The sequence below is a fragment of the Ammodytes marinus genome (assembly GCF_949987685.1).
Source record: "Ammodytes marinus genome assembly, chromosome: 22".
In the NCBI taxonomy this organism is placed as follows: Eukaryota; Metazoa; Chordata; class Actinopteri; order Uranoscopiformes; family Ammodytidae; genus Ammodytes; species Ammodytes marinus.
In genome coordinates, this window is record NC_137226.1 from 12,325,736 (window position 1) to 12,336,074 (window position 10,339).

The window sequence follows — 10,339 nt, forward strand, 5'->3', positions numbered from 1 at the left end:
TAATGAACATTAAATGCATGAAAATTGGCCAATCCACAAGTACACACTATACACACAACCCCATCCACCTGTGTATCTCCCTTCTGCCCTCCCATTGCCTCCCCCTTAACATGAAACATCCAAGGATGAATCATGATTTAATAAGGACAATTTCATTACATGGAACCGGGGTAATTAACTAACTAATTGTAAGTTCCTTTCTTTTTTCTTTGATCAGATCCAGTTGTCGGAAATGTTCCAGTGGAGCTCGGGCCCGCCAGACAGCCAGTGGGTTGTTAAACAGGCAGATGACGGACAGGGTTTGTACTATGACTCTGGAGCACATCCACATAGCTGGCCTCAGTTCTACCCCCCTCGGCCCAGCGCCACCATTCATCATACCCGCTCTCAGTATCCCTATGGCGGAGCACAAACTCCTGGGTGGTGCCAATCCCAAAACACGTGGAAGGTAAGGTGGCCCACGACTAAATGTTATGGTAATCATTGTATAAATCTGAAGCAATGCAGTATTTGTGACTTGGTTAGGTATCAACAAGACAATGGGCCTAGATCTAAGTTGGGTGTAGGTTATTGTTTTATTCATGTTTGGGCCATTTGACCAACAGACAGGCCGTCATTCATGAAGCCATGTTGCTAGTTGGCTAAACATTTATACAGGGATAGGTTTAGGGACTACATGCCCGCAGCATTACCTATAATCAGACATTTCAGACACTTAAAGGGCCAGTTTCACAGACATGGCTTAAGCCTCAACTAAATTGTACTTTCAATGGACAATCTCCATTCAAAATTCCATTTAGTCCAGGACTTGGCTTAATCCATGTCTGTGAAACTGGCCCTTAGAATGATGCATACACATTTGCAAAAAAAAGTTATAACATCAATGTGTTAAAGGTGCACTATGTAACTTTGGGTGTGTCAGAGAAGTGGAATTTGCTAAGGTATATTTCATATTTCCTCACAGGAAAAATGGATCTCTCGAACACTTTTTGAATTGAAGTTAGAAAGTTGCCTTTACAGCACCAGATCCCGGCACGTTTGGTTCCGGGTGCCTCAAAATAATTTTGATTTATGATAATATAATCTTTCAATACTAAGAATTACATGCAGAGTAAGTATGTTTTGTGTACTAACTGCATGCTGTGAAAATGTAAAGAAATCCCCCTCCCCTGAAACTGCATAGTCCACCTTTTGAATCCTGGTTTGTAATATAAGCGTATAATGATCCAGTTTATACAGATCATCATGTTTCCCTGTTGTGCTATTCTCTGTACTTTAATTAGTCCCATAATAGCGATAGTTCCCTTTGCTTTTGTTATGTTTGCAACCTTTGATCTTCTCAATCTCTTTACATTACATTACATTTATACAGTGTCCATACAAAGGTCCCTATGATCCCTAATAAAACTACCGCCTCCAGTTTGAAAAGATGAGCCATCCCTGTGGGTTTTTTCCCATCCACACGCCTCCCCCTAATAGCCCGTATATCACCACCACAGGTAGATAATGACAGAGCTGTCGGGATAAAACAACTTTATCACGTGTCTAATTACAGAGCTCCGTCAAAATGCATCTACTGCCATTAAAATGAATCCCAGCCAAGTCGTAAACACAGCAGTCGTCCTCTGTTGATCCTCCTCCTGCCTGTTGCATGCAAACAACATCAATGACACATTGTTGTCTATTCAGCAATGCTGTTAAGAAGCCTTTGGGGAAAACAAGGCTTAATGAAACAGGTGTTTAAAAGAGTTTACTGTGCACAAGGGCTCCATTGCAGGTTATGATATAACTCTCCTCAAATGCTGCTTTCAGGTGCAATACATTGCCTACAGTTTGTGTGTCTGCTCAATTGCGACCATATACTGTACATAGCTGTTGTTTTCGCACACATCGGGAACCATTTGAATGAACCCTGTGTCTTAAGGGTAATTTCTTTGGAATTCCCGACTGGGGATTGTAGCACCATTGTCCATGCAACTAAAACCCCCACACACAATATGCTGACAGATCGCTCAGCCGTAACTGGCTATATACTGCAATTACTGTATGCCAGTCAATGTATGCATGGCTGTGTGTATTCATGCGCACTTGCATATGTATGCTTTTTTTCCCTTTTTTTAAAAAGATTGCACAAGGGTTGCAAGTCTCATTTGGGATTGAAAGAAAAATCAGATTCTTGCTTTGATGCAAAAGTGAGACTGAATTTTGGATGCTTGGGATACTTTTGGGCTGTTGTGGATCGGCTGTAGTTGTCTCTTTAGGGAGGAACCTTCTGGAGGTGGGAGATATGAATCAGACTATTAGAAGTTGAGGAACAGAAAAACATCCCCACGTTGGCTGGTGGAATGATACTCTTCAAAGCATTGTTGCACTGTGTTTTCTCAGTTTCATAGGAGGCCTTTCATGTGCTAAGTTTGCTCTGGTGGGTTTTGTGTGTGTTTGTGTGCATGCATGCACACGTGTGTGTGTGTGTGTGTGTGTGTGTGTGTGTGTGTGTGTGTGTGTGAGTAGGTTACCGCCTCAAGGAATGAGCTTCCCTCTTCAAAACCTTGAGGAAGGGAGGTGAGATGCAGGTTAAGGTGAATAGGGGAAGGATCCCTTTTTTTTACTTGATGCTATTAGGGGAACAAAAGTATATTTGTATAATATGGCGCTCCATTATCATGTCTTTTAAGCTTTAGATTGGGCACGTCATGCTTTCTTTCTTTTCCTCAGTCTAAAAATAGGTTAATTAATTATGGGCATTATCAATATTAAAGGTGAAGTAAGCAGTTTATTTATGTTAATATAAGTGTAAAATCATACATCATTTATTCATACAGTGATCACTTACATAATGTGCGCGTTTCATAAAGCCGATCTCTCAGTCAGCTGCTTTGCATGTAATCGGCAAATAAACTTATTGTAGTCGTCTCACTCATATATAGTATATACACTCCATGGTCTCACTGCCGGTGCACGCCAGAGCAACAGATGGACGCGCCTACAATGGCGGAGCAGGTAAAAATCCTTCCCAATGTCTGTTTTGATGGTTTTTATCATGTTTTATCCGGTTTTATCACACTTATGGATCTGAGATGATGCTAGATAACTTGCTGCTTGAAGACCGCAATGCATTAATGTGGTGACGTAGGGACGAGCGAGGGGACTGCTAACTGCAGTAACTGACAGGAAGTTAGCTAAAAGAACCATTCCGCTTACAGCACCTTTAAGAAAGGATATCCGTCATATACAGATTAAAAGGCACATCTGTAATGCAGAACTTTGATTTTCAGATAACCAAAAGGTTTCCCACTTTGGATAATCAACTATTTACATCCATTCCTTTTGTGATTTGTGCAATTATATGGGTTATGTTAAATGGGTTATGGTTATGATTAGGATATGGATTATGGTTCATTCTGTTCTTTACGACTAACTGGTATACAATCTTCTCAGTCTACTGTAGCCTATTATATCGAACCAACATTGTGGTGTTAGGCCAGTAGACCACAAATGGCGTGGTCTCAAACTGCTTTCACACACAACTCAAGGTTTGTTTTGTATCTAATATCCATGGCAGAGCCTGTGAGTCACGGTGGAAACAGACACACAACCTTTAGTGTGCATGGTGTCGGCTGGTGAATGAAGCCATGTGAAAAATGTCCACACATTCAGCCAGCTTGTACACACACACATACACACTGTGGCAATTAAAGACAAATGGAGTGGTTGGTTTTCAACCAAGTGATACCGTCTATGCAGTGTGGAAACTCACTCAATTCACAACATGCTCACGACAAAGCACCCTTTAGAAGTATTAAAGCTCCCATATTATACACTTTTCGGTTCTATTATACACCATATTATATGGTCTTAGTGGTCCCTAATACGTTTTTCTTTAATTGTTTGCTGAAAAAAACTTTCAGATAATTTATTGTACTATGCTGATGTTCAGCTAATCTCACAATGGCCTATTTTTTAAAAAGAGCTGCAGCTCCCCTCGTAAATATACAATCTTTGAGCTCCCTCCGCCCCCTGTCCGGAAGCGAAGCCAGATACGCCTCACCCTCTGTCTGTCAGGGCCGTGGACCAATAAGAAATAGGGGTGTGGGCTGCACAGTGGAAGCTTCTGGCTTTCCAGTTTGTGAGGTCAGAAACGAGGAGAATTCTGACTGGAGTATATTGGGGGGGAGGGGTGGGGGTTTCAGAAAGGGGGAGAGTGAGAAAAGGAGAGATTGTTATTTTTTTAAATATTTTGGCAGTCTCTAGGCACACCGTGGACCCATGGATATGTTAGAACACATTTAAAAAGTGCATTTAGCATAATATGTGACCTTTAAAGGTGCTCCATGGAACTTTCACTTTGTGTCAATTCTTGCATCCACTTTGGACAAAAGCGTTAGTTATTTTACTACGCCAGCTGTAGGTCCTAGGTGAGGGTACCCATGAGAAAGGCATTAAGAAAAAAAATTACATAAGAATAGCATTCTTTGCACTGATGGTCTCCTTTAGTGTTACATGTAATCTATGAACGTCAGAGGAAAAATTGGACTGTTTCAGAAATATTCAAAAGTTCCTTGTAACACCTTTACATTTGATGACCCATAGTTTTTGCATAGCGGACTGTTTGATTGTAGATTTTCAAAGTGGGATCAACACGTCAAAACATTCATTCTACATTGTCAGCAATACAGCTCCATTATGACTACTAAAGACGTTCAGTGATTTGCTCAAGAACTGTCCAGTGGAGCAGGTGTTGTCCAAAGGTCAGGTTATTTGCCACACAACAGAACCAATGACAGAAAGGCAGAGAAGTGAAGATGGTGCACAATGAAGAAAAATGGTCCAGAACCAGCGAGAAAGGCGAGCAAGGTTTGTTTTCTCATGCAAAAACAGAAAAGGAGAGAGAAAAAAATGAATTTTAGGAGGATAAGGTGAAGAAAGCCCAAGTGAAAGAGAAAGAGTAAGACTTGGCGTGAAAGGAGGGAGGAGAAGAAAATGGGAGGAACGCATGAAGCGGGGAGCTAGCACAGAAAAAGCAGAGGGTGTCAGGGCAGCAGGGACACTACTGAAGCCAAAGCATGGGAGAGCACTGGTGATTGGCTTGGACCACCCATGTGGACTGGCTAGGTGCCTGGGCCTGGCTGGCTGGCTGGACTGCCGGACTGGATGCCCGATTTAAAGAGTGGAGGGAGAGAGAGAGACAGACTGACTGAAGTCCTGTGTAATAATTGGGATAGATGGGAACAATGTGCTGGAAGCATTTAATATGTCAAATGGAAAACACACATGCTATCACCAGCGACTGCACGCAATCAAGGTTCATTCCATGTACAGTAAATCAGGTAACAAAGTATGCAAACTTCGGTAACGTATTAATCTGTCAACCAGTTGTTTTCAACTCAACTCAGTGACCCCGAAATGCAGGGTAGTCATAGCAGAAAGCACATTGTATTGATTATAAAGTCATAACTTGTAAATATATATTTAATAATAAACAAACTTATTAAACATGAATACAAATATTCACCATAAATAAACTACTATGCAATTTTCCTCTGTATGCAGTTATTTTGTATGACATTAACGTGAGAGGTTCAGAAAGTGGGCAGAGGAAGAAATTAGATTGGTTTGTATCTGCTTATTAGATCTGTCCATGAAGCGCCAAGTATCTAATAGCTGCAAACAGTTTTGGGGACTTTCTTACGTACCATTGCGCTAAACCTGTTCATTTACCCTTTCCCTCGCCCAACTAGCATTCCAATTTACACAGCGTACTGTTAATGAGATTAGCTAATTGAATGGAGCGTCAGACTTAAATAGTATTTTCTAAGTGACTACAAATGATCCCGAAAGTGACAACGGTATCACTGTTTATCTTCAGGTCACTCCAATTAAAGTGTATGTGCACTGCAGTTAGTTGTAAAGGCCCGTTCGCTATACATTATCCCATATAACATACATGTTAAGTGAGTATAAAGGAGCTAGCTAGACCCTGGTTGAAAAATCGGTATGAAAATTTAGGAATGACAGAAGTTCTATAAAAAAGGATTTTCCACCGAGGTCTTTCTCTTGACCCCTCCTGATATGGCAGGGTTATCTAAGACGCTAATAAGCTTAGACAGAGAATGGCCCTCCAAATGTTTCACGTTTAATCGTTAAAAAGTGTCTCAAACTAGACACAACTCCATCCTAACAACACACACACACACACACACACACACACATCACTACCGCTAACAGCTTACCCTTGACCTCTTTCCTACGCCCGATTGTTGGACTGTCCCCGATAATTGACAACATAGAACAAAAGCATGGGCCACTTCTGGACAAAACATATCATAATCCCTCAAGGTGGGACGGTGGGGGGTTCAAGGCCACCAAGATAGCTATTCTCAGCATCCAGAGACATGGAGGGACCTCCGGGAAAGACATTGTGAGGTGTTGGTATGAGACCTGGTATGACACCCCTGGGAAGAATGGTGATTAGTAACGAAGAGGATTGACTGCACTCAGGGGGCATTTGTTACCATGTGGTTATACATGCGGGAAACATACACCGGGCATTATTGAGACACATACATTTATTAACACTACTATAAGTGAAAATGTAACATTTTAGGAAATACCGCCACTTAAAGGAATAGTTCAATATTTAGCTGTTTGCCTCATTCTTGGGCTCAAGAAAAGGTGACAGAAACCATTCCTGTAACTGTGTGTGCAATTTAGCTTAGCATAAACACTGGTAGTCAAGGGGAGCAGGTCAATACACTTTACATCATGCCTAAATGCTCTTGTGTGCTTGTTGGGACGTGGTTTATTCATCACGTTAGGTTGGTCTCTATATTGATTACAAGTTATGTCATTTTAAAATTAAAAACATATGTCACCGTCAAAGGCACTTCCTGGTTACTTTCCAGAATGTATTTAGTTTTTAATAACCTGTAGAAATATAGAGCGAAACAAGTCCCAACAAGCAAATAGGAGCATTAAGTGATGTTTTAAAGTTTATCTTTTGACCTGCTCCCCTTGACTACCAGTGTTTGAGCTAAGCTAACCTGGATGAGCGACCTTTGCCCATTTCTTAAGATATTTTTTTGGCATTTTTATGCTTTATTGATAGTGTAGAGACAGAGGTGAAATGGGGCAGAGAGGGGAGTGACATGCAGAGAACGACCACGGGCTGGAATCGAACCCGGGTCCGCTGCTGGCCGGGGCCCATGGGGGGGACGCCCTACCAACTGAGCTAAGGGCGCCCCCCTTTGCCCATTTTCATATCAAAATTGTACTTAACAACTCCTTAACAATTTACAACTCCTTGTGGAAATGAAAACGTAAGGTGACATTCACACATTTTTCGGCAGAACAGGAAGAACAGGAGAGCCCCCCCATAATTCTAATTTAGAGTGTTCACATTATTCCAAGATTGTAGCACCCCCAGTGCTAGCCTTGCAGTCAGATAAAAGGTAAATTCAGCATACATTAACACGTTTTGACACGTTTCACATTTTCTGTGGTTTGCTAACAAGTAATTATGTATGCAATGTACGCTATTAATGCAAATTAGACAGTTACACTTTTAAAGCTATAGTGTGTAACTTCTGTTTCCCCCATGAGGAATTCTGAGTAATTACAACAACAATGTCGACTCCTCTACGTGAAGTAAGCCTTTTGGTGATTGTGCATGGATTTTATACCTTCTGCTGTGAGCTCCTGTGCAGTGTTACGGGGTGACGTCAGTTTGTTAACGCTGCCATACTGAGAAAAAAACAGAACATTTTGGGGAGCTATAGGCTTAAAGCAGCTCCGAGTAACATTTAAATATCTTTTAAACAGCCTCATGTTTCCTCTCATAATCATAAATTACCTTTAACAGCAAACGAGACCATCAGTGCAAAGAAAGACGTTTTTATATAGTTTTTATTACTGCTTTTGGTCTGGTCGCACACCCAGTCCGATTTTCGGTTCACGTGTGCATGCTCTATGGTCACATATCCGTATTGGTCGCAGATTTCAGTGTGGCGCAGCAACGCGATTTGAGAAGCATATCCCTCCAGGTGAGGGAAGGGGAGCGGGAGCCTTGTTTGAGACAATTATTTGTCGTCATAATGACTGATAACGGGGCTGAACCATCAAAGAAAAGCTAAGCTAAATGGGAGAGTGATTGGCGGGCGGGAGGGCGTTGCCAAGCAACGTATACACAATTTCACGGGAGCCTAGACTGCAGTGTTTTAATCCTAAATGAATGAGCGGTAGCCTACTAAAACAAAGTTTACTTTGCCTCACCAGCATCATCAGATGACCATTATTCATCTGAAATAGTCATTATTTACAACAACATAACCACATTACCTCATCGTGATCCATACTAACTGCCGTCTCGCATTCATTCGCTCTGTGTGAGGACACGGAATCTTTCAGCTCCGTGAGAGGTGACACTGCATCAACTCATTGCAATCAGGTGTGTGTAGCACTGACTGGCATTAGTTGATGCTGTGTCACTAACCACCCTCACGGAGCCGAAAAGAGTCCGGTGCCCTCACACTTTCAACATCATGGCTTTTGGTACTAAAGTACATTTGCGGCCTTGGTAAACAACCTGTATTCGGGCTGCTGTAGTTACCTACTGTACTTTCAACCTTCTGATTCACTGATGCCCTCTTTCACCAGTGGGCCACACTTCCTCTTGTACTGATGCCATCATGGGCTCCAAACCACGCACCTAATACAGCCATTCATCCAACCAACCATTACACCCTGGGCGTCAACAGGGCCCCTGCCTACTCCTGAGCCTTTATAAGATTAATGCAATGGATGGAACAGGTGTCTGCCAAAATTCCATTCCTATTTAAACCTCCAGTCCCATACCAGCAACCTAATCCTATTAGGCCTAATTGAGTGAAGTCGACAGTCTTTTTCAGTTAAACTACGTTCACGCACTAATAGGATTCAAAAGGGGGTAGAAGAAAAAAAAAAGGTACAATGTGAAGAGAGTAGTATAGTGTTAGTGTGTGGCTGAGGAAGTGGACACAGTGAGGACCACGGAGCGAGTAAGCAGGGACTGTGTGTTGGGACCAGCAGGGGCTTCATGCTGGGTTTAGGGATCTGTGTTTAAGGAAGAGGGAGGTAGTGGGCTGGAGGTCTCCCCGGAGGCTACATAAGCTCAGAGGGGGGAAACAAGAACAACATAATTGGTATTCAGGATCCCCTAGTGTGATTGTGGTTGGTTGTGTGTGTGTGTGTGTGTGTGTGTGTGTGTGTGTGTGTGTATGTGTGTTTATGATCCATGTGTAATAAACTGTGTGACGTATGAGGAAATCCAGTGTTTATGAGTTTGAGTGGGCATGTGCTGTATGCGTCAATGCAGTCTTGCAACTTCTTGAGGAATAGAATAATATGGAGGCAAGGGAAAATTATAAGAATGATGTGTTACAAAAACATTAGTAAAATTGATCTATTGGTTGATTGAAGTTATTACCCTAACCCTAACATTAACCCAAGTGAGCACATACAGTGGATTTTGTTGAGTCAAAATAGAGGGACATATTATACTGCACACCCGAATAAAATTGCATTTTAAAACACTCTTGTTTTAAGTTTGAGTGTACTAGGTCGCAATCTTGCACCCAAAACTTCCTAGTAAGAAAGCCAACACAAGATATGATCTATAGTGATACTTCCTCAGAACACAAGACAGTAAGCAAAAGAAACGCCAGGATGCTACTTTAAGCCTGTCACCTCATTTCGAACCCTCTTGGTTTTTTGGCTTGTGGCAACTACATGATCTTATCAGGGCCCCTTTTGTTGACGTGTCCCCTCCTCCTTTGTTCACTGCTGAGAGACAAGATATGCCCTCGTGATAGCCAAAACCGTGCACAAACTCACGTCACACACACCAAATTAAGGAAGGTCAGAGTGGGACACAGTTTTTTAGCCAGTGACACGGCCTGAAGGACCAAAGCCTTTCAAGGCTGCACACGGCCAAAGGTGCGACATAAGACTCCCTTTGAAGACAAACAACATCCAAAAGGACTTGAAAGACAAAAGGTTAGCTTAGGCTCTCAGTGGTTTTACGTGGCCCTCAGGGACAGAAAAAAGCAACAAAGGGACTGAGGAGATAGTAGACATCCATCTGGAAGTGATAAAGCAGATGTAATCTAGTGTTTTAAAAGTAATAGCACTTAGTTAACAGATGAATAATAGTTTTATTACCAATGTTACTGATTTCTCACAGTGTTAAATTGACACCTAATCTAGTTTTAGCCTTAGACCTTTTGACCATTGTTAAATAAGCATAGTCCCATTTTAGACATTTGATTATTGATAGTTTTACTATCAAATACTTTAACTACTTTAA

General features: G+C 41.8%; 1 protein-coding gene across 1 annotated transcript in view; it reads left to right on the forward strand.

Annotated features, from left to right (window-relative positions):
- Nucleotides 1–232: 232 nt before the first annotated feature.
- Nucleotides 233–10,339, forward strand: part of tfec (transcription factor EC) — a gene marked incomplete at both ends in the record, with an annotated part of 40,110 nt that continues 30,003 nt past the window's right edge. Inside the window, one exon of the mRNA XM_080051521.1 lies at nt 233–448. Coding sequence (XP_079907647.1) covers nt 233–448 — 216 coding nt within the window. The remainder of the gene's footprint in view (nt 449–10,339) is intronic.